Source organism: Paraphaeosphaeria sporulosa, assembly GCF_001642045.1.
Source record: "Paraphaeosphaeria sporulosa strain AP3s5-JAC2a unplaced genomic scaffold CC84scaffold_3, whole genome shotgun sequence".
NCBI classification, from domain to species: Eukaryota; Fungi; Ascomycota; class Dothideomycetes; order Pleosporales; family Didymosphaeriaceae; genus Paraphaeosphaeria; species Paraphaeosphaeria sporulosa.
In genome coordinates, this window is record NW_017253362.1 from 1,048,792 (window position 1) to 1,073,921 (window position 25,130).

A 25,130-nucleotide genomic window follows, 5' to 3' on the forward strand; every position below is an offset into this window, starting at 1 on the left:
TGCGCATTGGCTTGTCCCATTGCGGATCGTGTTCCTTGAATTATTTACATTTATACTAAAACATGTCTAGTCTCGCTTATATGTACATTGCAATGGTCTGCTGATGGCCAGAGAAATTATGTCCAGACATCTTAACGCGAAAGCTAACGTACCCCAAGGTATAGATAGTTGCCTCCGTCAGGTAAGATCGCTATCACTGCAAGGTATCGTGTATATAATTCTGGTTTGCCACCAGGGTCCGGATATTTGAGTCCAGTAGCCAGTGGAGGGGAGTATGGTCGGTCACTTAGAGACCTGGACACGCTAAATGATCTGAGATTCCTGTCCCGTGTGGAGGCTTGTTTGCATGTTTGTACGCAGCAATGCATACATGGAAGACCTCAGTGCTGAATCCAGAAATAGCTGGTTGCAGCGGTCCGTGCAGAAGCTTTCTTGCTGCATGGTTGGTGGGTCTAAAGGTTTGGTGACAGCTGATCGTATTTCACGCATCTTTCAACCTGAGAAAAGATATAGTCAATAATTGAGTAACGTAACGAACTGGGCCAGCTTACAGATTCAATGGACGCTTGAAGGAAGCTGCGAGCTTCAAGACCAACCCAGACTTTGAGCATCGAGAAGTCGCCGCCACGTATCATAGCAGAGCCGCTCTGAGCGCCTACTTGGCGCAAAATAGGGAGCGCTCTAAGAGGTGATTAGCAAAAGGGAAAAAATTGAGCCTCGGTCTATATGGGAACATACCCTGCAAATAGATCCAGGTTTGGGTTGAGGCTCCTCCCAATGCCCTCCAATAACAGTATGCTTAGCACGACGTTGACAAAGTCGCCCTCCAAGCGGACATGATGACTTCGAACCATTGATAAAACTTCGTTGAGAATATCGCCAATCTTGATGTTGCCCAGGGCAAAGGTTCGGCTCTTGACACCAAGAACCAGGTGTTGCATGCGCAGTGCGAACACCTCGGAATCGATGACCGCCTCGGGCTGTCTGCATCTTTCGACCATGAGATGACCAGCTTTGTAGCCGTCAAATTCAGCTATTGACTTGAAGAGATCTAAGAAGTTGGTTCTGTTGGTCGCGTTGAGCTCAGTCACTAGACCTGTGTCGATGAAGATGAGCTGGGGTCGGTAGCCCTCGCTATCAATCTCTTGAAGACACTTGTTCCATTCTTGGGTATCCTTCCGATGAGGTCGGAGTCTCCGGAGCACCTCCTCTGTCACATCTGGCGAATCCTTCGGGCCAGTTGTACGGTCTTCTTTTCGCGTGAAGAGCCCCACATCAATCTGCTGCGGCTGATAGAAACGGACCATGATGTTGCCCGGGTGCAAATCGGCATGAATGAAATTGTCGATCAGTACCATAGTAAGGAAAGCATTGAGGCCTTCGTTGGCAATCTCTTCTTGAAATGGGCCTCCGCCGTTCTGGAGAAAGTCTTCCATAGGGATGCCTTGGGCAAATTCTTCAATCAGGACGTTGCGTGTTGTGTATTCTGTGTAAGGGTATGGGAACCAGGCGGTGTTGCGCTCCTTGAAATGCTGACGGAATAAAGTCAGGTTGGCAGCTTCGATACGCAAGTCAAGCTGTAGCCTCATCATCTCACCGAACTGCTCAACCTCGTCCGGAAAAGACAGCCACTCCATGGTCGGTATAGCGTTAATGATAGCGGCAAAGAAACCCATGATGCGCAGGTCTCTACGCACAATTCGCTCTACGTTGGGATGCAGCACTTTGATTGCGACGTGGCTCGAGGGTACCATGTGTGGCATGTCCTTCAGTGCTGTATCCACATTTCTCCTTATCCGCTTGCGTAGATTCGGAGGCTCTTCTTCGGTGTTCTGCTGCAGCGTGGCAAGATCCGGCTTCAGCTTGGCCTTGTACACCTGTGCAATAGCGCCCACGCCCAGTGGCTTCTCGTCAAACTCGTCGAAGATGTCTTCGAATCGGCGGCCGTCGAACGCTTTCTCTATGGTTTTCTTAGTCACCTCAAGCGAGTGTGCCGGAGCGTTAGAGTGAAGGGCAGACATGGTCTTGCACATCTCGGTGGGAAATATATCAGATCGAGAAGCGGCCCATTGACCAAGCTATGTACGGTCAGTTCTATGAAAGGGAACATTCATAGCGGCGAGACTTACTTTGATGAAGGCAGCACCCGCCCGTTCCATACTTGCGACCAAGAAGGCATACCACCATAGCGTGCCGCTCCTCTCATTGTCCCTTCCCGGCTGCCTCTGGCCAAACCATATCGAAGGTATTGTGACAATTACTGGCACGAAGATGATGACCAGGTGCAGGAAGCGAAGGCCGGTACAGATGGGTTCAATAATATATAAGTCGACGAAGAAGTAAATGCCTCTTCGGTACTTCTTCGAATTCTTGATGGCCTTGGGCACCTGCTCCTTCAGTTCCTTCCTTGACGCCTCCAGCATTGCCTCCTCATGTGTCTTGTCTCCAATGTTGGTTCCATCTTTGCTTATTGCGACGAACGCGAGGGGGCTGAGAAGGGCTCCGCCGGCCGCGGCCGCCCCTGCTCCAGACCATAGGACGGTTTTGCGCGGGAATCGAGGAGTTGCGATGCGTCTGCGGATGGAGGACGGAGTGCCCGTGGTGAAGCGGCGCGTCGAGGCTTGTGTCGCAAAGGACGCGCTCCGTCGAATCCCTTGAGGAAGACATTGGCGACCAAGCCAAAAGGCTGACCTCATAGTACTAGCGAGGGTTTGCAACAGACACGGAAAATGGCCATGGGCTCTTGGATTGTGGACGACGAATTCGCGTCGCCAGCACGAGCAAGCCGCGGTCCACCCCAACGGTCCGACGTCATGACGTGAAAATCGCCCTAGACCGCATTGAGCCATGTTGCACGCTCATCTCAGCGAGTCGCATCATTCACACACACTCAAATCGAAGAAAATGCTATCCTACCATTCCGAAAAAGATCTTACATGGGAGAGAGATAGAGATGGACATGTGAAAATGATACTGTGACTCTATACAACACGCAGAAAAGTCGCTGAAGGGGACAACCGTCTCAACTTCTACGCTGTCACAAAGCCTTGCAGTCCGTTTTCCAGCGACTCCCGACACTCCTTCTCGTACAGCGGGAATCCACCAGCATAATTCAGCTGCTCGCGAGGCTTGCCTGGTACATTCGCGCCCATGTACCAAGATGATGTTCCTGGGAACAGCGTCTTATCGGATAGTTCCGTTACCTTCTGCCGCCAAACTTCTGTGGCCTCCTTCGTCGCGTCGCAGTAGTTGATATTGTCCTTCTTGAGCTGAGTCATGGCGTCAACGATCCAATCTCCTTGCACTTCTACACATGTGGGGCCGTTGCTGAAGGCTGTGGGCCCTTGGGCCCCGTACAAGAAGAACATGTTCCTGCGCTTGTCAGTCAGAGCCTTACGAGTGGGCTAGAAGGGACTTACGGGAAACCAGCGCATGACATTCCTAGGTACGACCATGTTCCTGACTTCCAAAGCTCCGAAAGTGGGGTACCGTCAACATCGCGCAAGCCCATGTTCTTCATCCCACCTGTTACCGAGTCGAAACCGGTAGCCAGAGCAATGATGTCGAACTCGCGATGCGTTCCATCCTCTGTTGTGATACCGATCTCGGTGAACTCTTTGATGGGAGTCTTCTTTACATCGACCACGTCATTTTCCGGCTTGTCGATCATCTCATAAAAGTTCTGCTCCAGCGAAGGTCGCTTTGTTCCAAACGCGTGCGGCGGCTCAAGAGGCGCAAGAATGTCCCTCTTCCGGGGGTCGGTGATACGAGCCCGCGCCTTCTTAGCCCAGAAATCATAAGCTGCTCTATTGGCCTTCTTGTCGAAGAGGAGATCCTAAGAAATCGTCAGACAAATATACCACCACTCTGTTGAAGGAACCAGGCGCTTGCTCACCTTGTAATTCGCGAGCCAGAACTCGAAGCCGCCGTTCTCGTACATCTTCTCGTAGAACGCCTCGCGTTCTTCCTCACTGTCATCAAAGGTGTCCTTCTGGACGAAATCATACAGGAAACCTGCGAATGTAGTGCGTCGGTATTCGTAAAGACTTGGATACTTCGCTTTCGCCTCCTGTTGTTCTTCTCGGGTGAGGGGCTTCTGTTGCATCGGAAGGCATAGATTAGGCGTGCGCTGGAACACTGTTACTTTGGCGCCTTGATTTGCCGTATCCTGCGCCAACTGAATGCCCGTTGACCCCGTTCCAATCACCGCAACACGCTTGCCCTTAACATCGACGCCTTCTTCCGGCCAAAAGGACGAGTGATGAATAATACCCTTGTAATTGTCCATACCCTTCCAATCGGGGAAATGTCGCTTTGCGGCGAAGCCTGTTGCCAGCAACAGATATTTCGCTCGCGCGGTTCGACCATCTTCCGTTTCAATGACCCATTTTCCGGATGGCTTATCGAACTGGGCGCCGGTAACAGTGGTCTCGAAAGCACAATCCTTCTTAATGTCCAACTTCTTCTCCACGTGATCGAAGTACTGTCTCAGCTCCTCCCATCCGGGATATCGCGTTGACCAAGTCCAGTCCTATGCCGAGTATCAGTAAGCCAAATCAACACCAAAGACTCTGAGCGCTTACCTTCCAAATTTCTGGAAACGAGTATTCATAAACAGGTACCTGAGAGTCGACGCGAGCACCAGGGTAGCAATTCCAATGCCAAATGCCACCCAGATCCTTTCCGGCCTCATATATCTTGCACTTAAAGCCCTGTTGACGAAGCTTGTGCATCAAGTAGATGCCGCCAAAACCAGCGCCTACAATAAGCACATCTGTCTCAAGATTGTCCTTGTAGCTATCGGTATCCCCAGCAGGGCTATGTCTACCCGTCGCGATATCCGTCTTGAGACCCATAGCGAGATCTAAAGTCAAGAGCGTTCAATTCCAAAAGTTGCCGATGTGTCGATAGCACGAATACCGATACCCTGTTAGCAATGGCGGGCTGACCCTATATACCATCCCAAGTTTACATTCCCTCGCAGCCGGTCGCCACGAGTACCCGCACACCACAACCTAGTTCCGTTTCCATCCCTACCAATCACTCTCTGGACCCTCACGGCGATCTTCTCCGCCTGCTCTCCGGGCCCATTTGCCCGCAGCCATTCTCCGCAGACGCGAGTGCGTAAGCCGTCCGGGAATACGTTAGTCGTTGATCCAACGGACAGCTGTCGACAGCTATCCGACTGTCTAGCGTCATCGATACACCCCGCGCCCGCACTACACTCATGCGGGGTACCCCGCGAACCATCACCGCCCGCCGCCCGCCTCGTGGTCGTGACTAGGGAGAACCTAGCCCGTTCGACTTGCCGCTTCCAGTACTTCCGGGCGGTTTCGTGCATGGCGGTAATGCTTTTTAGTGCATCTGGCTATGCTAGCGTGCTCGGTCGGAGACGGTCCGGGGTCGTGGAGTAGTGGTGGGAGGCTGGACTGCTGGAGAAATTTGAGTTTCAGAACTGCGAGGAAGGACGAGACTGTATCAGTTGCTAATCAGCTCAGTTCAAGATTCATTGATTACGGGTGGTGTGTGGCCAGACGCTCTGGGCTTTATGAAGGTTTTGCAATGTTCGAGTCTGGAACCTGCACTGATGAGAGCGTCTAAATATACAACATGCATCCTACGTGGTGGGTGTCTCGCGCGATCATAGCTGCAAAGAAACCACCAAACCGCCGCAAGCGATGAGATCGGCGTGATGTTCGCGCTGCCCATGAGCCTGCAGTGTGTCCAGTGGCGCGACCTACATGAATCGGTTCTATCACAACAACATCATCCTATGATCTCCGTACCTTCGAAGAGTTCAGACAGACATACTGGCTAGAAGTAACGCAAATATGTCAATGCACTGACTCCTTTGGACAGTGTTACAAAGCGGCTGAGCAACAAGGTATCTCCACTTCTCTGCGTCGTGGCTGTCCTACAAGCACAACATGTGCGCTTGGCAAGAGTACCGCCAGCCTCTGTTGTAAGAGGAGTTAATAGAGTGGCTATAGTTTCCTCATCAAGAGACCCTCGTCGGTCTTCGGAATGTATGTTTCGGGGAGCAACTCCCCTGATCCGGCTTAGTCGACCTAACTGAGTCGGCTGTATACTTTCAACGGTCGGTTATAACCAGCAGAAACGCCGAGGTGATGCATTTCGGCGATCTTCGAGGATCCCTCAAACAATCCCCCACCATAAAGCCATGGAATAGTAGAGCTAATCTTCCTACGACCGTCTAAAATGACTTTCGTCTCTCCATAACGGTGTCCCTAGATGACGTTTAATTTTCCTCTAAATCGATACATACGAACCGTGCTCATCATCCACTAACCAAACGTATACTGCACCGGACTCTGCGTCTAGTCAACAGTGTCGTCTGGTCGTAGTCTACACCGACAATAGAAATCGACAAAGATGGCAGTATCATGACACGCATTATTGTACACGCTAACGCCTGCTTCATCCCACCCTTCATTGAGTGTGCCCAGCAGGCTTTGGAAATCGTTGATCGTAGTCAGTCGAGTCTGAAGGAAGCCATCATCATCCCAGAAAAGCAGGCCGAGATACATGAAGGCTTTTCGATACTCGGTGGCGGAGGGTCTGCCATCGGCGTCCCGCTCTTCAAGAAGTGCCCATCCGTAGTTAACTGAGCGATATGAAGACGAGTCCGAGTTATCGCTATCATGCAAAGCCATAATCCCAGATGATCCATCGCCACTTGAAGCTCGCATGGAGCGTACACTCTGCACCAATGCATCGTGCCCGTGATAAGAGGGCGCGACATTGATCCTCGCCTCTGCTGATAAGAAGGATGAAAGCAAGGAAAGTACTGGGCACCATGAGTGTCTTGAGCCAAATTACAGATAAACCATGAAGTCTCACAAGCCAACTCCTGGCTGATGTATTCATCACCAGTAAGATAGTACAAAGCGATCCACTGCTGTGCTACACACCTTAAGAAAATCGTTCACCTTTACTGCATGCTCAATCTGTCAGACCTGCAATGCATCCACGAACAATCGTTGATCGCCGCGGAGCCGTCTGTAGTGGGCGTATATCTTCAAGAGCAGGAACGCACTTGCAATACCTTCGTACTCCATCGTTGATGGATCAAAGTTGGAATGATACGCGCCAGGCTCGGAATCAATATCCAAGGTCGCCAGTACTTCGCGTGCATAAAGCCTCACTACCTCGTCTATGTCTTCCATTGCGTCTGCCAGCTCGTACAGTACCTATAGAGATTCGTCTCGCATGAACATCCAACAGTTGAGTATCAATGATTCTCACGTGTTGATAAAGGATGGACGTAAAGTCGCACGTACATACTATAAGCTAGTTATATCGTCAGCCTATGGTTGCACTTAAGCGTTTAGTGGGTATGTTTTGGACATTTGGAGTTCTGGTGCGAGCTTTTCGAGAGGAAATGAAAACGGCATACCTGGATTTTGTCACGTACGTATACCTAGTGTTTTGAATCTTGCAAGATCTTTGAAACGTCACTGCTACCTAGATCACATGATCCACCACGGTCTCTAAACACCTGGTGCCAGCGTCGCCCCGGCTTGCCTAGCGCGTCGATGATAGCTACAGAAAAGTTAGGAGCCAAACATATGCAAAGCTCACATAACGTTTGTACGGTGATGGAAAGCAATTGTCGAGGTAATAGGAAAAAGCTGGCCATGCAATTTGTTATTACAAATACGGTTCATAGCCCGTCGCATACCACAAGATCATCCATCTAAACCAGCTCAAGGCCCTAACGTGCGGATTCCTACACGCTCGACTATATCCCTACAAATTTCATCCACCCCAGAAGAGACACGCTATGCAGACCGCCGACTGAACGGAAACCCAGAAACGCCGATGTATGTCTGCACGAAAGAAAAAACATATACCGCGTTGATACAAAACAGTAGCAATGCAAGGACAGAAAGCGGATTACTAAACTAATCCCGCTTGCTGGCAAGAGCAGAGTACTGGCCACCAGCTCCAGCCCATACGAGCTTAACATCCCTCACAGCGGTGTTATCGATGAGAGTGGGGGTCTCGATATCGTCGTCAGTACCTTGACCGGTTTGGTAATTTGCGGAGAAGCCCCAGGAGTATGCCTTGCCGTCCTTGTTGATGACAATGGTGTGCTCAGGTCCACAGGCACCGGTCACAATGTTGCTCAGGCCAGGGATGACAGTGGGCTCGATGAGGATCTTTGGCTTGCCGCCCTCCGTCTTCAGAACACGATCCTCGTCATCTATTGCCTCTAGCTGGGCCGGAGGAATACCGGTTTGTGACCCATCGCAGCGGCCCCAGATGAGTACCTCTCCTTTTTGCGTGATTGCGATATTATGGTGAGACCCGCCCTCAACAGTGGTGACGCCTTTGCCTTCCAAGCTAGGGATGATACGCGGTGTAAGGACGCTGGCATTGTCTTGTCCGGCGTTCTCTCCGTGGCCAGTCTCGCAGTAGTTGTTCGCACCCCACGACCAAATGTGGCCATCCTCAGCAATCGCGAGACCATGGTAGTCACCGCAAGCGATCTGCGCGATTCGCTGGCTAGGTCTCTTGAAACTGGTGTCATGGAAACCGAGGCGGCTTGGCACCAAAGCTTCGTTGAGGTTGCGCTCAGTCACACGACGCCCAAGCTGATTCTGTTGCCCGTTGCCCCATGCATAGACGTGGCGATCTTTGGTAAGCGCAAGGACGTGGTTCGTACCACAGGCTAGGGCAGTGACCTTGGTGATGCTGTCGATATATACTGGGGTGTTGGCGGTCTCGTTATTCCTCGCGAACCCAAGGATCCCTTCATTTTTGCGGAAGGTACCCCAACCATACACGGCGCCCTCGCTGGTCAGGGCAAACGAACAGCTGTCTCCGGCAGCAATGTCGACAAACACAGTATCCTCAGGGAAGTGGTCTGCGCTAATGGCTGTCGGGGTGGATTCGAGCGGGTTCAGACCGCCTGTCTCGTCGTCATCAGAATCGGAGTCTTCGTCGTCGCCTTCTTTCATATCCTTCAACTGCTCTCCGCCAGAAGTGTCACGCCCCAGAGCACCGTTGTCGTTGACACCCCAGGTCAGGATTTGGTTGTCCTTAGTCAACGCAACTACGTGCATTCCACCTGTGGCGATCTTGACAACATCCTGCTTGCTCAGCGCCTCGTTCCATCGCGGGCGCTTGACATCTATGGCCTTCTTGGTTGCGCCCAGGCCCAGCTCGCCTTGGCCTCCTTCGCCAAAGACGAAGACCTTCAGCGGCTCGGTGTAGCGTAGCGGGTTGACCTCGGTCTTCTTGCCCTTGATGCGTCTCGGTCCCTTGGGCAGGTCGCGTTTCGGCGTCGGGGCCTTTGTGGTCTTGGCCTTCTTTGGCTGCGGCTCCATATCGACATCGCCGTCCGCGTCCACTGCAGGTCCTTCGTCGTCGTCCTTCTTGCGCTTGGGCGCAGGCTCATCAGCCTCTGAGGATACAGTTTCGGCTACCTTCTTGCGCTTTGGCAGGGCCTTGGGCGCCGCAGGTGTGGCGCTTTTCTTTGCGGCCTTTTTGGCAACTTGGGGGCGTTTAGCGGACAAAGGCAAAGTTGGCAGCGCATCAAACTTACCGGGTGCGCTCTTTGGCTCCTCAAGTATGCCGTTGACTGCTCGCGTTGCGCTTCGTTGCGCACGCATATTGCCTGTATTGACGTGAATGAGCAGCTGTTCCGGAAAGCGAACCATGGTCGGATGCGCGCATAACGTACCGGTGGTGCCATTGACAGTCGGCGTTGCTTCCTTTGCAGCGGCGGTGGCCGCGCGGTTGGCGCGAGGAGGCATTGTGTGTGCGTCGAGAAAGTGAATGGCGACACCGGTTGAGAGAAGAAGAGGTGATGGAGGAGGCTGGGTTGCGCGTGTTGTGGTCCGCTCAAAAAAAGCTCAGGAACGCGATTCATTTGTACGCTTACGCTAGCTGGCAATCAGGCGACGCCAGGCGACAGGGGCAGGGGCCTTCACGTCCCCGGCCCCAGCCGCACCAGCCACCTCGTGACGCTTAGTCATCCAGGCATCACGTTCAAACAGTGCTCGCCCACCTCGAGTCATCAGACTCCTTCACCTGCACCAAGCCTGTCAGCAGGTTGAGTGGCATCTTTCATCGACTTCACCTGTTTCATTCCTGCTGGATCTGCACCTTGTTCTGTTTCACAGCGTTGAAGCCTCTTCCTTTATCGCGAGCAGCCTGCAGCCTACGTCACGTGTCCCTCTAGCCACCTGCGCACCTGGGCAGCTGCATCTGGAATCGGAGGTCAAAGTGCTGGCATCATGAGACGAATCTCGCTTGTGTCTTTCCTCCTTATCTACGGCAGTTTTGCAGCTCAGCCATTAGCGCCTGCGCCAAAAGCCGCACCGTTGCGCGAGCTACCATGGGCTCAACTGAACTTCTTGCATACCACCGATATACACGGATGGTGGGGTGGGCATGTCCAAGAAGCGTCTTTCTCCGCTGATTGGGGTGATTATATCTCGTTTGCCAAACACTTGCGCGATCGCGCCGACGCCGACGGCTCCGATTTGCTGCTAATCGATACTGGTGATCGGATAGAAGGAAATGCCATCTATGATTCTTCAAAGCCCCGCGGTAAATTTACATATGAGATCGCGAAGAAGCAAAACATAGACCTGATCTGCTCCGGCAACCATGAGCTTTACAAGGCAGAGTCTGCGGACGGCGAGTTCTTCCATACAGTCCCGGACTTCAAAGGCAACTACCTGGCCTCCAATCTGGACATCATTAATCCAAACAATGGGCGACGTCAGCCGCTTGCACCACGGTATAAAAAGTTCAAAACGAAGAACCAGGGCATTAGGATCCTCGCATTTGGTTTCATCTTTGATTTCACGGGGAACGACAATAACACCTTTGTGATCCCCGTCGAACAGACTGTGAAGGAATCGTGGTTCAAGGACGCGCTGAGAGACAAAGATATCGATCTCATCCTCGTGTATGGCCATGTAGACGTCCGCTCCGCAGAGTATGCTCTCCTATACAAAACAATTCGTTCCGCGCAATGGGATACTCCGATTCAATTCTTCGGCGGTCACTCACATATTCGAGACTACAAGATCTTCGATTCAACTTCGGTTGCCTTGGAGAGTGGCCGATACATGGAGACCATAGGTTTCATGTCCATCGACGGGCTTCGTACTGCGGATTCCGATAAACGTCCGGCGCAGCAGCAGAAATCAAAGGTGACATTCTCACGGAGATACATTGACAACAATTTGTTCTCTATGCATCATCACACCAAGAAGAATGAGACCACATTTCCAACTGAACATGGACTAAATGTCACATTTGCTATCGGAGAGGCGAGAGATTCACTTGGCTTGGGCGAACGGTATGGCTGTGCACCTCACGACTTGTGGGTTTCGCGCCGCCCGTATCCTCATGATGAGAGCATCTTCACATGGCTAGACACCCAAGTCCTTCCGCAGTCTATTAAGCCGTCCGAAAGGAATAAGAAAGCTATCATCATTACCAACACTGGCGGTATTCGTTTCGATGTCTTCAAGGGGCCGTTTACAAAGGACACAAAATTCCTAGTTTCTCCCTTTACGAGCGGACTACGGTACATCAAAGACGTGCCTTACAAATCCGCAAGCCGGTTGATCAAGCTCTTAAACAATGAAGGCCCGATCCTAGACATGATGAAAGATGGCAATACGTATCTGCAACCGCCGGAGCATGTTGCTGCTCAGTATAGACCGGATATGTATATTGCGAGCCAGTCACAAGAACTGCATAGCTACACTGCTCAAGACCAAACCCCGCTACTGGGAGGCTCCGAAGACGAGCTGTTTCCGGGATACACTACGCATGATGATGCTGGTAAGGATGGGGACGACACAATTCATCAAGTCATCCCGTTTTACCAGGTGCCGAACTGCGTCCAAGCGAATATCGGATTTAATACCGGTGATGAGGACAAGCCCGAGGTTGTGGACGTTATGTACAACGAGTTCATCCAGAAGTGGATTTTGCTCGGGTTGGGGTACCTTGGAGAGAGTTATACGTCGGAAGACACGCATTCATATGCTGATGGTAAGAGCTTTACAAATATCATGACGGAATGGGTGAAGGAACACTGGGACGTGGCTAGTGAGGAATGCACTTGATTGTTAAGAGTAAGCATCAAAGTGGATCTATTCGGACCTAGCGGTTAGAGATGCAGTCTTAATTCATCGTACATAGTCGCACAAGGGAACGTGGAGAGTGTATTATATGCTTGGAAGCGAATTAACTCTGGCTAGACTCTCGAAACAGTTGTGGAGGTACCCAAAGTCAGTCAAGCTATTATATATGCCAATATTTACACCTGCTAACTCTCCCTTAACAACGGTCCACGCTTGATCGGCTCTTCCACCTTCCACTCTTGTCTCTGCGGCAACTCGTCGGGACACCAGTACATAGTTCCATACCTCAACCAATGCGCATACGTCCCAGGCACATCATCCGAGCCCTCGTTCGCTCTCCAAAGCGATCCCAGTGTATCTCCGAGGACCCGCAAGATAAGGCCGTGCGCCAGCTTGAACCCGAAACTCCTACTTAGACACTCTTCCACTATCCGCCTCGCCTCGCTTTGCTCCTGCGTCTCCCCTTCTCCATTGTTAGGCAGCTGGAGCGACATAAGCCTGAAAGCTCTCGGTCCGTTCCAGGCAGTGAACTCGTTGATAAGCTGCGAGCCCTCCATATAGTCGATCGCGTAGATGTGCTCAGCGCAGTACTTCGGCCCATTCCACCCGTCTTCCTCATCCACGAGGCTCATCACCATAGTCGCAACTTGTCCCTGGATAATATAGTCTGTGAGCATCCGCCCAACACCCTCTGAGTCTATCCTCGATCCATCTTCATTGACTATCCCTGGCACCGAAAAGGTCCCACCCATATGGGGAACGCCTTTAAGCAGGGGACTATCGCACATGCCGTCGGTACTCGTTTTGCCACCATCGGCTGCCCAGAGTGCCAAAAGCAGCCTGTGGCAACGCTCAAACAGCGGATTGTTCTTCCCAGAGCAGAAGAAGTAATTCGTGAGGCTACGACTAGACGGCCCGCCGGCGTTATACGAGAGTATTTCCCAGGGAGATGATGGGTCGCCCACGGTCTTGTTCCAGATCGCGTCCAGATCACCAATTAACATCAGTCCCACGTCGGCGTAGACACCGCCGTACTTCAGTAACAACGGCCAGCGCACAAGATCCGACGTATGCTGAGGAGCGTAGGCACCACCGATGGTTCCGTCCGTGAACGCTTTGGGAAAGGTGTTATTGTCTTTGATGTCCAGGAAATTGGCGATATTCAGCGGGGAGTCTGGCTGGCGATCGAGGACTCGGATCGTCCATCCGCATTTTGATAAGCGGCGGTGCCATGCGCGGATGTTGCGCTGGGTGTATGAATGCATGTTTGAGAAGCCGCTGTGCCAGAAGAACCATATGTTTTTCTCGGTGGTGATAGATGGCGGGTTGAGGATGTCGTGATCGATCAAGGCATCTGGGCGCAAGTCCAGACTGGAAGTACGCAGCGCATGCACGCCTTTCGGCAAAGCGTAGGAGTGAGACTCCATTGTGGTTGCTGTAGTGGACGATGAGCCTGTGTCTTGCATCAGAAGAGTGAATAGCGGCTTATGAGATTTACAGGAAGAAAGTATCAAGAGGAGAATTTGGCTTTTGTATTGAATTTAATCGTGGGTGGTAGCCGAGCCAACACTCATGCAGCACTCATCGTTTTGAGAATTACACCCCATCGAGTGTACAGTAGAGCGCGAGTTCTGGTGGACAAGTTCCAAGCGATACCGCTTGCAGCATAGCTTCGTGGGGCTGAGGATATGACGAGATTCGACTCATCTTGTCTCCGCATAGTGCCCTAGCTCTGAGCCTCACAATTTGATCGAAATTTGACACCAACATACAAGTGATGGCGCCGACATCCCAATTGCCCGAATTCTAACACCTTGCTATCCAGAGTTAACGAAGTGTCTGTAAATTAAGGTCAGTCACTCTGTACTTAGACACAACTCACAGTACAAGCCGTCGAGACCACTTATTAAAATGTTCGACTTTGTGCATGTGCCATACTCTGGATGAGATGATGTATGAAAGGTGACATGCCCACAATGAACACGCGCCAATACCTAGGGCCATTCGAGAACAGCCAACGAGCAAGCCATGGTCTACCAATCTACTCAATAAAAATCAGACAAGGGCGACAAGGAACCACTGTTGATCTCGGGGCAAATAGGATGATATGGCGGAGACTTTTCGATGTTCTTGTTCTTGTTCTTGATGTTTGCGGTAGCGCGACTTCTGATTCGCGACTTCCGAAGCAAGGGGGTCATTGAGTACCTGAGGTATTGTAGGTGACCAGGCTGCATGATGTGAGTACAGAGAACTATAATACAGAGAATTTCTCCAGGCAAAATCTATCGCAACTCGCACCACATCTCAAACATGACTTCAGATCTCGAACTTTCCCAAACCTTCTCCTCCAACGGCTGGGCCATCAGATACGGCGTCTTCGGCGCAGAAAAACCACACGACCAGACGGTTGTGTTTGTTCACGGAACACCATGGTCTTCAGCTGTTTTCAAACCGCTTGCGAAAGCGCTCCTGGGCAGAGGCGGATATCGTATAGTGTTATATGATCTAGCGGGATATGGCCAGTCGCAGGATTTCACTCAGGATAATCCGGCAAAATATGGCGAATTGTTCGCAGGCGGTAGGTCATATGGATCAGAAATGCGGCGACGTAATTTGCTAATGTTGCTTAGATACATCAGTGCGAATGCAGGCCTCTGTCCTGGCCGCTTTGCTCAAACACATTCGTCTCGATCAAGACGATTCCCCGGCCCTAATTGCGCACGATATCGCGGGGGCTATCGCTTTACGCACAAGCTTACTCCATGGCTGCAAATACCGCAGCCTGCTGCTTCTCGACATCAATGCTGTGCTTCCGTGGGGAGATGGCTTCTACAAGTTGGCTCGCTCCGAAGCCAAAACATTCCTCCAGCTCCCTTCCAGTGTCTTCGAAGCGGTTGTGCGGGCGGTAATTCGTAGCGCTTCTCATGCGCCAAAAGAGTTCAGCCATGCGTGGGAAGACATTCTCGCCGAACCTTGGGTCGACGTCGACAGCTCTGTTGCTTGCGCAAAGCAAAATAGTTTCGTAAGACAGATTGCGCAGGCAAACGATGCTGATGTTGCGGAGATGCTCGACCAAAACCTTTACGAGAATATTAGATGCCCCATAAAGATCATGTGGGGCGAGCAGGATCAATGGATACCCAGGGAGAAGGTGGAGCGTTTGGCTGGTTTGCTGAAAGATTCAGTCAAGGAGTTTGTGGTTGTGCCGGATGCTGGGCATTTGGTAATGACCGACCAGCCAGAGAGGGTAGCGATTGAAATTTTCGACTGGCTGATGAAGACTTGATCCGCATTCTTGTCAATGAACACGGACTCTTGAGACTTCGATATTTTATAGAATAAACAGCATTTCTACCGTTTACATTGTCGTGGTCTTCATCTAGCGTGATGCAAATCTTGCATATCCGAAATACTGAGCGAGCAATGTTACCGATTGGCTGACCCACAAAACTTTCAACTGTCTTCAGCTCTATTACTTGCGTCTGCAACAGCTGCAATGGCTTTGGAAAGATCTGCTCTCAACCAGGCGCCCAACGTTAAGAATAGGATCTTGTCCTCTTCTCGCACATCTGGATCGGTCGCTAATGCAGCATACTTCTCAATCAAAGGTCCCACTTTGGTCACTTCATGCCGAATAAGCTGATTTCGAAAGGTGCGTTGCATTTGGGGGTCGTCGATGTTGAAACCACCTACAGTGACCGCTGACGCCTTGATTCTGACACATCTATCAGTGCTCTGGTGAACGCTGGCCGGTGGTGCCTAGTCATAAAAAGCAGTTAGCAGCTGTATGCGTTTTAGGTCACATCGTTTTACCGGACGATGTGCACAACCTGAAAAAGTCATATACGGCAACGGGTCATTACTCACCGAGTTCTCAGATGGAGTGTTGGGTGACGGCATACCCGTGGCTTCTGGTGCGCGAAAACCCGCATCACCAGATGCTTCACGGTACCACCACAAGGCACGTGAGATAAGAGACGCGTATAGCATTGCCTGATGACCTCGGTTCTTAGCACAGCTGCAATCGACCAGCCGATTGAGAGACTCTATTGCCCGTCTAGTAGCCTGAAGGATATCAGACACATCCAGAACGATTGGTGCATCATCTGCGAACAATCTCTCTGGAATAGAGAGCAGTTGGATGACATCATTAGACTCGTGGTAGCATCTGTGTCGGTCGCCCCATAGTTCAAAGTCAGTCGGGGGCCATGCAATGGATGTTTGTGGTAATGGTAATTGGATGTCTTGAGGAGGCGTGATACTCATATCTTGAGGGGGCGTCATGCTCAAGTCAAGAGTGGGATCGAAACTGCTATTGGTAACACTGCGTTCTGTGCCGAATACCTCTATAACAGGTTTCCGATATGCAGCGTTCGCTTGAGAAGGTGCCGCGCCACGATCAGAAATCCTCGAGCCTAAATCAAGTCTTCTTCTTGGGCGCTTTCCAAGCTGCTTTGAAGGTCCGTACACACAGGACAGGTTCATGGAACTGCAACGGCCACATTGTGGCTGGATTCGATCGCACTTGGTTTTGGCAGCTCCGCAAGCATCACATGATGATCGCAATCTCCGAGCAGTGTCCATGTGTGCGCTATTAAACTCTGAAGCCACGCGTGTGGGAGGAAGAGGTTCAAGACGCGCGAGTTTAGTCGGTCGGTCTGCGCCATCACTGGTCAGTCATCGCACGATCCCCCTAATCGCCTGGAACCCACCAGCGGCAGCCATAGTCGTTTTCAATATGACCAAGCCCGGGGAATCTCGTTTGAACGGGATATAGGATGAAGTGCAACGATAGAAACGACAATTGTTTACGGACACGAACAGTTGAGGAGCAATGAAGCCCTCGTTTGACGGGGGCTTATGGTGCGATGCTAGTGGCTAGCTTTCTCTTTGGGGCCCCGCACCAATTAAAAGTGTTCCATACCTTCCGCTCACGACTCAAAGGCTAGATATCGACCTGGAATGCAATCTCAAATAGGGCGACTCGCAATAGCGACTTAGACGGACCCCAGACGGCTATCAGCCCAGTGAGCTTGGCTTGTATCTTCTGGGTTCTTGACCAAATATGCAACATCTGTGCCGTAAGGAAGGGGCATCAGTCTATAATGGGTGTCCTGATTTGCTCTGCAGGTGGAGAAATGCATGCTACATGTGCGTCTTTCATATACAGACGTATCATCTATAGCTTTCACATATGGGTGCTGCAAAGCGACATTAGTAGATGGCGTTTACTTTGACGGCAGGGACAAATTCCTACCATCGCACATTCAACTCCATCAACCGTTCTTCTTAACCTACTCACCTTCTGTAACGGACACTCGGACGAGGAAGTGGGCCGGGTTCCAGATTATGTATGCTTTGGTGCTGGGTGCGCGCTGCAGCTTCCACAGAATGCGGCGCAGAATGTGGGTACGCAGCAGGATGCGCCGACTGCCATGGCTATTACTATGTTTGCACAATATTCCCGGACGACGAATATGTTGAGCGCTGGGGATAATATTCTGAGCCAGAAGTTGCTGGAGTAACTTGATTTGTATGCGGCATCTTGGCCATCGCTAATCATTTGTAGGTACGTTTCTGACCTCGGCATTGCTGAAATTGACGCTCCTGCCATCGTCGTGGCTAGTGCGATAGATCGGAAAGGTCATACCTACGCAGTATCTTGGCTTGGCTCTCGAAGCGTAAAAAGGAGCGTTGAGGCGAACCTTGTCCGTTGCTCTTGCGATGTCGAGTGCATCCGTGATTGGCGCCTTTACCATTGAATGGCGAAGGATCCGAGAATCCGAGATCGCTCTTGAAAAGATGGAAATGGTACCAGAGACGACGCCAGAGAATTGAAAGGCGCTTGAACAAGGCAGTGACATGTTATTTTTGGCCATGTGGCTGAAACGCTGCAATACGTTGAAAGCTAGCGGCAGATGAGCACGAGCAAGAGAGGACATGAGCCGAGAATGATAAGGCAAAAGGTAAATAGAATGAGTGCAACTGGACTTCCTCGTGTCGGCATATCTAGTTCATCATGATTCTATCGCGAGCTCTTTGAAAACCTTCTCGAACACCTCGAAGTTTTGCCTACCCACAGGTCCAGCAGCGTACACCGCGAACGGCAAGTCCTCAAACCAGCCTTTGAACTCGTCCCTCTCAATGGCCTTCTTCATCTCCTCTGCGACAACATGAGGTGGACAATGGTATGCACCACACCCCATAGCTCCGAGCACCAGCTTCGTCACCCCTTTCATGGCCGCCATCCTCAGCGTTAGTATGATCTTCTCGCGAAGATCCCTAAGATCGCTTGCGACTGCAAAATGCTCCCCATCCTCCGTAAGCTTCGGAAGGCAGGGCGCTGCAACCGTAATGACGGACACCAAGTGTCTCTCTGCGGCAGGTAGCTCGACGAGCCCATTGTCGATTGTGTCCCGGAACACCACGATATCTGGCGAGAAGATACCGGCACAGGAACGAGGTCCGGTATTATGCCATGGATACCATTCCGGCTTCAGCGTCGCGTACAGAGTCGAGGAGTAGCACAGAGCCTCTTCTTGCGTCTTGGAGAGGGTATAGCGCCAGCCGCCGCCAGGTTGTATATCGCTTGCGAGATTCAACACACCGACTTTGCCTTTGCTGGGATAGAGTTTACGCGCGAGTTCGAAGGCGTCGCTGTTGTGTATCTTGATGGGTTTGAGGGTGAGAGATGGAAACGCCGGATGCTGGTTGTCGAGAAGGGGTAGCTGAGAGGAAATGAATTCGCTTTTGAGGGACGCTCCGGGAGTCTCTTCGGTGATGGATGCAGAACGCAAAATCGTATCTTCGCAGATCTTCCGACGGGTTGCTAGGTCTAGCATGGTTGCTGTTGTTGCTAAGAATGACCTGGTGAGGTTCTAGGAATTCCGAAGACCTCGAGGTGCAGACGCTTCCAGGTTCAGTAGAACAAGTAGGAGAACCCTCAACTCAGAAATTGTGTCCGAGAGCTGGCAAACTATACGTGGAGAAAGTAGTGTCTTATGGGTGTTGCTGCCTTGAGGTTGAAAGCCTAACCGCCTAAGACGGCCTAGCGGGGATCCCTGAACGAGGCGCGACCTTTTCTATCCTATCCTCATCGGCTCTACTGTGACGGGGATGTGGTGGAACAGCTTTTGCTATCTTAATGGCAGCCATCTACCCAATATCAATGCCTTATTACCAAGTGCACGTTCATAGACCACTTGCAACTTCATGGGAGATGTAGAAAGAAAGGCGAGCGAAACGCTGAAATACATGCATTACACAGCTCACAGCTTCTGAAGCGAGGAAGCTTTTATCGACGCCGAATACAATCTTCCCCTCATACCATTCATTCAATGATCAATCCTAACGATGATCTATTACCAATGATGCCAAGTAGTGCGTTCGACTGTTCTGCAGTGACACGCCGCTTTCAAGTACGTGAAGATCATGTTACACTTCGTTCGACGGGTCCACCTAATACCCCTCTCCCCCTTCCCGTGCCAGCCTCTCAAACACCCTCGGTGGCAACTTGTACCTGATGAGACCGGCAAAGACCATAAGATCCTTTGCCTTTTGCGCCAAATCAGCTGCTAGAGCTTGCCGTGTAGGATCTTCGTAAGTGCCCTTCATCAGCACCTCCCGATACTTCGAGCAGCAACCGATAGACCAGAGCAACACATTGCCAATGTTACGGGCAATTTCCGGTGCGAAAGCCGAGAAATTGTTCGCAAATGTACGGATATCAGAGAGGTTGCCCTTGGAGTCGAGGGGAAGGATGCGCAGGCTTTGTATGATCTAGTGCAATTGTCAGTATCTTCAACGCGGTGCAAAAAGTGGTGATGCAACTTACGTCCAAAGCTTGTGTGTACTGCTGAGCTTCGATTACAGACTTGGCGCGGTTAAGCATGAACAAGATCTCCAGGGTCTGGCGACTAGCTTGAGAAATGTTCCGATGCCATAGCTGGTTGTGGTCGTACATCTCCGATACTCTGCGTGTGAGCTCGACAGGATCGTCAGTGCCGAGAAGGCTCAGACTTGAACCTGTGTCCTGGACCTGCTGTTGCTCCACAGCAGGAAGTCGTGGCTTCAGCGGCTCAAGACGCAACGGCGTTTGGCCAATCTCGACAGAGAGAGCCTCCGAAAGGGCACGGCACAAGATGGAGACGACATTCTCATACTGTTCGGCGAGATGATTGAGCAACACAGCATCGTTGGTGCGACCAGCTTCGTCAGCTTTCCTGGCTGCCAGGCTGGTGATCGAGTTGATCAGAGCATCGTCATCTGTAAGTTTGATGAGCTTAATGCGATCCTTGATGAGCCCATCAGTGGCGTGTCCGTTAGATCTAACGTCCCCGAGGAGTGTCGCAAACTCCCGTGTTTCAAGGACTAGCTCACGCAAAGCCTCGTGACAGATGTCGGCTTGCTGTTTGCCCGCTTCGCCAGAAAGATCTGCGTTCAAACAGATCAAAATCAGATACTCAGCAGCAGCATCGGCCCTGGCGGCTCTAAAGTCGGCAGTGTACCGACCGACCACCCAGGCAAAGTTGAATTGGGCTCGCTGTTGTGGGGTGTAGGTCAAAATTTCCATGCCTGCTTCGTTGAAATTCGACACTCGCAAGAGACCGTAGTAGTCAAGAGCGATTGCGAAATGCACGGCAGTGATGTAGTTGTGCTGGTAGAGGAAGCTGACCGCCGATTCATACATTCCGGCCAGAATTGCGAGCCAGAAGTATACTCCGTGTCCACCAGCAGCTTCAGCATCATCATTCAAGAAGTGTCGTTTGCCAATGGCGGTCACCGTCTCCCGAATTTCGTCAAGTCCATAAGCCTCCATGGCGGATTCTTCAGCACGATTGCCCTCTCGTGCAAGGTTGAATTGCAACCAGACCCAGTCTTCCATGCCTTGGTTGATCGAATCCAAACTCTTTCGAGTTAACTCACAACGACCGATGATTTTGTAACAAGCCATGCGATATGGGTCGTTGGTTGGGGCAATTCGTTGTCGCTGAGAGTGAACGTGGGTGATTTTCTGCTGCATGTCAGGCTCTAAACGGCGGTCTGGACTCTGCGCATATTGATCCACTGCAATTTGAAAGTTCCTGTCGGTATTGTGAAAGAAGTTTCGCCTCTCACGAACGTAGGCAGCAGCGTCTGTAATGAGGCCACCACGAAGAAGATAGAATAGGATGACCCAGGGATAGTCGTCGCTTTCGCCGCCGATCTTTTGCAGGTGTTCAATTTCCGCACCCAGCTCTTTCTGGGCTATCTTGGCCCTGACATAGCCACGAATCTTGCTGACCATGGTAGGTTCACCACCGGGTCGCGCGTCCGCCGCATTCCGCTTGAGGACATCTTGCACGTGCTCTAGGAATTTCTGTTCCAGATACGCGCGAGACCCATTGAGAATTCGCTTGCGACTTTGGACACTGAGCAATGCGTTTGGTTGTTCGTTCAGGTACTCTGCGGCGAAGCAGCGCTCTTTGGGCACAAACGGCGTACCCTGGTCGGACGGATTCGTAGTGACAATGATTGACAGTGCACGATAAGCCTGGACGAAATGGTCGGAGTTCTCGCCCTCTGCATCTTGTTCAATTTTCGCGAATTCCTCCAAGATAGGGAAGGACTGCTCTGTTTGTCTGCTGACGTTGAGCCTCTTGACCGCCCCCATGAACTTTTCTTGTTTCTCCCGGGTGTAACGATCACCCAGACCAGTCTGCCCAGTCAGTATAGACTTGTCTGGAGCATCACCATTGATCGTGCTCTTCTGGTATGGCGACATAACAGATCCGATGACAGGCGGACCGGTGGACGCAGCAAACGACGCGCCGTTCACCGATCTAGCACCCATGGAACGGCCCTTGCGTGCAGACCGTCCAAAAGCGCCTCGGGTGGCCCCGCCGGCAAACGTAGCCTGAGAGGCCGCCAATTCCTCGCTTTGCCTACCCAAACCAAAGTGCTCGTATATTCGCTGGCGTTGCTTGTCCCACTCAATCTGAACATTGTCTTCCAAAAACGTATCAAAGTCCCGCTTGGACTGTTCCAAACCTTCTTGGATCAGTGCCAAGGTTGATTGCTGGTGCAGGTTTGCGATGTAGCTATCGACATCCGTGTCCATCAAGTTGGATGTAGGCGCTGTGGAACTGATACCTGCTTGCGTTGAGAACTGGTTGAGATCGCGGAGAGTACTACCCAGCTTCACGCCAGAAGCGGAGAGCAGATAGTGTGCTGTACGATCTTGCGCTTGGTCCGCCGATGGACTCCCTTGACCCAGATTGCGCACCTTGCGTGCAATATCCCCCAGTCCCAGTTGCAGCGTTGGCAGCTCGCCAAAGCCGCCAAAGCCATTTTCGCCAGCGTTGCGTTTGCGGCTCCTCTCGAGGAGGTGGTCGAAGTGTGCCGAGGTGCCCGCGTTTGACTGTGTCAGAGGTCCACCTGCTTGTTGTTGTCGTTCTTGCGGCTGCGCAGACGAGGCACCGAATAGGGTCGATTGCCCCAAGCCACCCGTCTGCTGAGCATTGGTTGTGCTGCCAAAGGGAGTGCTGCCGAAAGCACCCGTCGAAGCTGCCGGTTGTGTGGTAGCTGTGCTAGTTGCGGTGCCTGTGTTAGCAAATCGATTGCTAGCAAACGGAATTGTCGATGCTGGCTGCTGCGCCGTCGATTGCGGTTGAGATGATGCGCCTCCGAGCGAGGGAAACAGTGAAGAGCTGGGCGCAGCTGAGGATGTACCCCCTCCGAGTCCCGAGAATAGGCTCGATCCACCGGCAGTTGTCGTAGTCGATGCGCCTGCGGGAGCGTTTGTGGAGGCACCTAAGCCTCCAAACAAGCTGGGCGTGCTCGCCGTGGATGTAGCGGGTAGGTTGCCGAACAAAGACTTTGGCGCGCTGGACGCGGGCTGGTTGCCGCCCAGATTGCCGAAGAGGCTCATGTTCGCCGCGATATCGAGTTGTGCGTTGGCGGCAGCGTGTTGATTGCTCTCCGCAGCTCGAAAACATAAAACGAGATCGCGTTGCGCTCAGGAGCTCGGGCCACACTAGGAGCGGCAAGGGTTAAACGCGCGCCTGTGTCCATATCCAAGCACAAAGGTACTGGCGTGGCTACAATATAAGTGGGGCTTTTGTTTGACTGTATACCATGTCTGCGACCTGCAGCTCAAGGCAGATGTAATTGCGATCGTTATTTGCTTATATTTGCTGGTGGAGTACCTAAATCTGCCAGCGATTGCTGCATCGAACCCTCCGTATGCGCTCAGTTGATTAGCCCCCAGTGGTACACGAATGCTGCTTTAAAGCGTTGGCGCCTCGTGCCTTTCCTGTCTCTGACAACTCGTTCAGACCTCGAAAACCAAGCCCTCTACGCTTCCGCAATGTCATTCTCGCCTCAGACCCCGCCTTGTTACAACCTACAGGGCCCGTACAATAACGGAAAACTATTACCGGCAATATTCCGTTCCTATCCCAACTATGGAATGAAAGGATGGACGCAGGGTGGAGTTGTCCGCAGGGAAGTCAACCCCCATTACCATTTGGTCTGGCCCAAAGACAAAGACAGAGGCAAGCTTGGGCGCTTCAAGGACATCTTACAGGGCAAAGGTCCTGACATTCATCTTTCCATCAGCGCCCAGAAGAATGACTACATGTGGAATCGCCCGGTAAAGGAGTGGTGGTCGGGCTGGCGTCTGAACAGGTCGGGAAGTCTTTACGGTTGGAAAGGTCAGAAATACCTCAAGGGACCGCCCTGGGTGGGCAAACAGTCGAGATTCTACGATTTCTGCACGAGAAGGTACGAAGATTGGCACCCCGACATGTGGACGGACGCCATTTGGCAAGGGCCACGCAAGAACTCAAACTGGCCGCATCAAATCCGAGATGTGTACGGAGTGTGGCACGAGGACGATAGTTGGGATGCGGGTGCTCCAGGTCAAAAGATGAAAAATTGTTGAACGTGCTCAGCCTAGGAGGGCCGCATGTACTGTTATCACACTAGGCATCCCTCGTGGAACGGCTCCCACACTGTCTCAGACGTTTCGCTTGCCCCTGTAGCCTGACGACACCTTCTAGCAATCGGCTTTGTTGTGTCATCATCGAGCATCTTCTTGCATTTGGCACATTGGAGGCCTTTCACAGTTTTGTACGCTGCAATCATGTCCTGCACACTATCAATTCTTTGATGCTATGGGGTGTACAGGGGTAAGAGACATCGTTTCACGTACCAACAAGTGTTTTAAATCATTCGGATTCGGTCGTGAAGCGAGGCATCTTGTGACAGACGTGAAAGGTTCTCCTGCACCTTCACATTCGGCTTGGATTGCTTGCGGCGAAGTTGCTCCCTCCGAGATCGTGACCCGAAAGCGGTACTTGGTTGAGTCGCCAACGAACGGGATCAGGAGCTGTTTCCCATCATCTACCTCCTCTATCTTGATCGTCGGATGTGTCTGCCTCCATTGTCCCACAATGCTGTCCCGCTCTTCATTCGTAATACGGATGCCCAGGTCGTCGGGACGCTCTTCGCCATCCCCGTTGTTCTTTGCTGCGTCATTTTGCTTTGTTTCCTTCTCTATCCAGCCGTACTGCTGGATCTGCGCGCCTGCGCTCAGATCCGGGTCCGCAGCCACGCTCTTCCTGGCGTGCTCTAGGATGTTCTGCGTTTCCTGGCCCTGCCATTGTGACTTAAATGTTTTCATGTCGCGTTGCGCTTTGATCAAGTTGTCTTTAAAGGCGTGGAACATCGGAGGCTTGGAGGGCATGTGGAAGGGCTCAAGGATGCGTGGAAGCGTGAGTCGCAAGTCATCGAGCTATGGGAAACGATTAGCAGGGGTCTCGTAGAGACAGCAGAACGAAGGCGATATACTTGATGCTTCAGATGCTCTAGCTGCGCCAGGGCTGCTAGGCACTTCGCTTCATCGTAGTTGTCGATGGGCGACGCTGCTTGCGGTGCTTCAGCGGCAGCCATGCTGAGTAGTGTGAGCGCAATGATGGAATAAGAAAAAATGTTGAAAGGCAGAAGTGCGAC

General features: G+C 51.8%; 12 protein-coding genes across 12 annotated transcripts; 3 read left to right on the forward strand and 9 right to left on the reverse strand.

Moving 5' to 3' along the window:
• Nucleotides 1-37: 37 nt before the first annotated feature.
• CC84DRAFT_1194485 (ABC1-domain-containing protein) lies at nucleotides 38-2,768 on the reverse strand. The gene is made up of 4 exons (XM_018181348.1): nucleotides 2,130-2,768; nucleotides 739-2,078; nucleotides 552-681; nucleotides 38-497 (listed from the first exon to the last, which is right to left on the reverse strand). The coding sequence occupies exons 1-4, from the start codon at nucleotides 2,694-2,696 to the stop codon at nucleotides 453-455; spliced, it is 2,082 nt and encodes a 693-aa protein (XP_018038563.1). The 5' UTR covers nucleotides 2,697-2,768; the 3' UTR covers nucleotides 38-452.
• A 121-nt stretch (nucleotides 2,769-2,889) lies between these two features.
• Nucleotides 2,890-4,856, reverse strand: CC84DRAFT_1239326 (FAD/NAD(P)-binding domain-containing protein; the record flags this gene model as incomplete). The annotated part of the gene is made up of 4 exons (XM_018183974.1): nucleotides 2,890-3,372; nucleotides 3,420-3,835; nucleotides 3,896-4,531; nucleotides 4,584-4,856. The coding sequence occupies 4 exons, from the start codon at nucleotides 4,854-4,856 to the stop codon at nucleotides 3,030-3,032; spliced, it is 1,668 nt and encodes a 555-aa protein (XP_018038564.1). The 3' UTR covers nucleotides 2,890-3,029.
• A 1,014-nt stretch (nucleotides 4,857-5,870) lies between these two features.
• Nucleotides 5,871-7,187, reverse strand: CC84DRAFT_1239328 (uncharacterized protein; the record flags this gene model as incomplete). Its single annotated transcript, XM_018183975.1, has 2 exons — nucleotides 5,871-6,808; nucleotides 7,058-7,187. The coding sequence occupies 2 exons, from the start codon at nucleotides 7,185-7,187 to the stop codon at nucleotides 6,339-6,341; spliced, it is 600 nt and encodes a 199-aa protein (XP_018038565.1). The 3' UTR covers nucleotides 5,871-6,338.
• A 605-nt stretch (nucleotides 7,188-7,792) lies between these two features.
• CC84DRAFT_562339 (RCC1/BLIP-II protein) lies at nucleotides 7,793-9,865 on the reverse strand. The gene is made up of 2 exons (XM_018186696.1): nucleotides 9,572-9,865; nucleotides 7,793-9,520 (listed from the first exon to the last, which is right to left on the reverse strand). The coding sequence occupies exons 1-2, from the start codon at nucleotides 9,780-9,782 to the stop codon at nucleotides 7,926-7,928; spliced, it is 1,806 nt and encodes a 601-aa protein (XP_018038566.1). The 5' UTR covers nucleotides 9,783-9,865; the 3' UTR covers nucleotides 7,793-7,925.
• Nucleotides 9,866-10,055: 190 nt separating this feature from the next.
• Nucleotides 10,056-12,325, forward strand: CC84DRAFT_1162195 (uncharacterized protein). Its single transcript, XM_018177936.1, has one exon. The coding sequence runs from the start codon at nucleotides 10,266-10,268 to the stop codon at nucleotides 12,117-12,119; it is 1,854 nt and encodes a 617-aa protein (XP_018038567.1). The 5' UTR covers nucleotides 10,056-10,265; the 3' UTR covers nucleotides 12,120-12,325.
• On the reverse strand, nucleotides 12,221-13,774 carry CC84DRAFT_562380 (uncharacterized protein). Its single transcript, XM_018186697.1, has 2 exons — nucleotides 13,636-13,774; nucleotides 12,221-13,572 (listed from the first exon to the last, which is right to left on the reverse strand). The coding sequence occupies exon 2, from the start codon at nucleotides 13,562-13,564 to the stop codon at nucleotides 12,323-12,325; it is 1,242 nt and encodes a 413-aa protein (XP_018038568.1). The 5' UTR covers nucleotides 13,565-13,572; nucleotides 13,636-13,774; the 3' UTR covers nucleotides 12,221-12,322.
• A 673-nt stretch (nucleotides 13,775-14,447) lies between these two features.
• On the forward strand, nucleotides 14,448-15,423 carry CC84DRAFT_1140738 (alpha/beta-hydrolase; the record flags this gene model as incomplete). Its single annotated transcript, XM_018176296.1, has 2 exons — nucleotides 14,448-14,715; nucleotides 14,768-15,423. The coding sequence occupies 2 exons, from the start codon at nucleotides 14,448-14,450 to the stop codon at nucleotides 15,421-15,423; spliced, it is 924 nt and encodes a 307-aa protein (XP_018038569.1).
• A 167-nt stretch (nucleotides 15,424-15,590) lies between these two features.
• Nucleotides 15,591-16,721, reverse strand: CC84DRAFT_1173732 (uncharacterized protein; the record flags this gene model as incomplete). Its single annotated transcript, XM_018180054.1, has 2 exons — nucleotides 15,591-15,896; nucleotides 16,005-16,721. The coding sequence occupies 2 exons, from the start codon at nucleotides 16,719-16,721 to the stop codon at nucleotides 15,591-15,593; spliced, it is 1,023 nt and encodes a 340-aa protein (XP_018038570.1).
• Nucleotides 16,722-18,094: 1,373 nt separating this feature from the next.
• CC84DRAFT_1162197 (uncharacterized protein) lies at nucleotides 18,095-19,132 on the reverse strand. Its single transcript, XM_018177937.1, has one exon. It carries the CDS (start codon nucleotides 18,977-18,979, stop codon nucleotides 18,155-18,157), a length of 825 nt encoding a protein of 274 aa, XP_018038571.1. The 5' UTR covers nucleotides 18,980-19,132; the 3' UTR covers nucleotides 18,095-18,154.
• A 243-nt stretch (nucleotides 19,133-19,375) lies between these two features.
• Nucleotides 19,376-23,130, reverse strand: CC84DRAFT_1140742 (NIC-domain-containing protein). The gene is made up of 2 exons (XM_018176297.1): nucleotides 19,972-23,130; nucleotides 19,376-19,916 (listed from the first exon to the last, which is right to left on the reverse strand). The coding sequence occupies exons 1-2, from the start codon at nucleotides 23,044-23,046 to the stop codon at nucleotides 19,596-19,598; spliced, it is 3,396 nt and encodes a 1,131-aa protein (XP_018038572.1). The 5' UTR covers nucleotides 23,047-23,130; the 3' UTR covers nucleotides 19,376-19,595.
• CC84DRAFT_562426 (uncharacterized protein) lies at nucleotides 23,113-24,200 on the forward strand. Its single transcript, XM_018186698.1, has one exon. The coding sequence runs from the start codon at nucleotides 23,485-23,487 to the stop codon at nucleotides 24,058-24,060; it is 576 nt and encodes a 191-aa protein (XP_018038573.1). The 5' UTR covers nucleotides 23,113-23,484; the 3' UTR covers nucleotides 24,061-24,200.
• On the reverse strand, nucleotides 24,096-25,070 carry CC84DRAFT_1214733 (uncharacterized protein; the record flags this gene model as incomplete). Its single annotated transcript, XM_018182665.1, has 3 exons — nucleotides 24,096-24,266; nucleotides 24,331-24,912; nucleotides 24,969-25,070. The coding sequence occupies 3 exons, from the start codon at nucleotides 25,068-25,070 to the stop codon at nucleotides 24,096-24,098; spliced, it is 855 nt and encodes a 284-aa protein (XP_018038574.1).
• Between the last annotated feature and the right edge of the window lie 60 nt (nucleotides 25,071-25,130).

What these genes read in the sequence shown, in the direction of transcription:
- CC84DRAFT_1194485 (XM_018181348.1), bottom strand. Translation starts at nt 2,696, where the DNA reads ATGAGGTCAGCCTTTTGGCTTGGTCGCCAATGTCTTCCTCAAGGGATT. An exon ending in CGGGTGCTGCCTTCATCAAA is followed by an intron (nt 2,079 to 2,129) that starts GTAAGTCTCGCC and finishes GACCGTACATAG; the next exon opens with CTTGGTCAATGGGCCGCTTC. An exon ending in TTCAAGCGTCCATTGAATCT is followed by an intron (nt 498 to 551) that starts GTAAGCTGGCCC and finishes ATCTTTTCTCAG; the next exon opens with GTTGAAAGATGCGTGAAATA.
- CC84DRAFT_1162195 (XM_018177936.1), top strand. Translation starts at nt 10,266, where the DNA reads ATGAGACGAATCTCGCTTGTGTCTTTCCTCCTTATCTACGGCAGTTTT.
- CC84DRAFT_562426 (XM_018186698.1), top strand. Translation starts at nt 23,485, where the DNA reads ATGTCATTCTCGCCTCAGACCCCGCCTTGTTACAACCTACAGGGCCCG.
- CC84DRAFT_1140742 (XM_018176297.1), bottom strand. Translation starts at nt 23,046, where the DNA reads ATGAGCCTCTTCGGCAATCTGGGCGGCAACCAGCCCGCGTCCAGCGCG. An exon ending in AGTACACACAAGCTTTGGAC is followed by an intron (nt 19,917 to 19,971) that starts GTAAGTTGCATC and finishes CAATTGCACTAG; the next exon opens with ATCATACAAAGCCTGCGCAT.
- CC84DRAFT_562380 (XM_018186697.1), bottom strand. Translation starts at nt 13,564, where the DNA reads ATGGAGTCTCACTCCTACGCTTTGCCGAAAGGCGTGCATGCGCTGCGT.
- CC84DRAFT_1162197 (XM_018177937.1), bottom strand. Translation starts at nt 18,979, where the DNA reads ATGCTAGACCTAGCAACCCGTCGGAAGATCTGCGAAGATACGATTTTG.
- CC84DRAFT_562339 (XM_018186696.1), bottom strand. Translation starts at nt 9,782, where the DNA reads ATGCCTCCTCGCGCCAACCGCGCGGCCACCGCCGCTGCAAAGGAAGCA. An exon ending in GGAGCCAAAGAGCGCACCCG is followed by an intron (nt 9,521 to 9,571) that starts GTAAGTTTGATG and finishes AACGCCCCCAAG; the next exon opens with TTGCCAAAAAGGCCGCAAAG.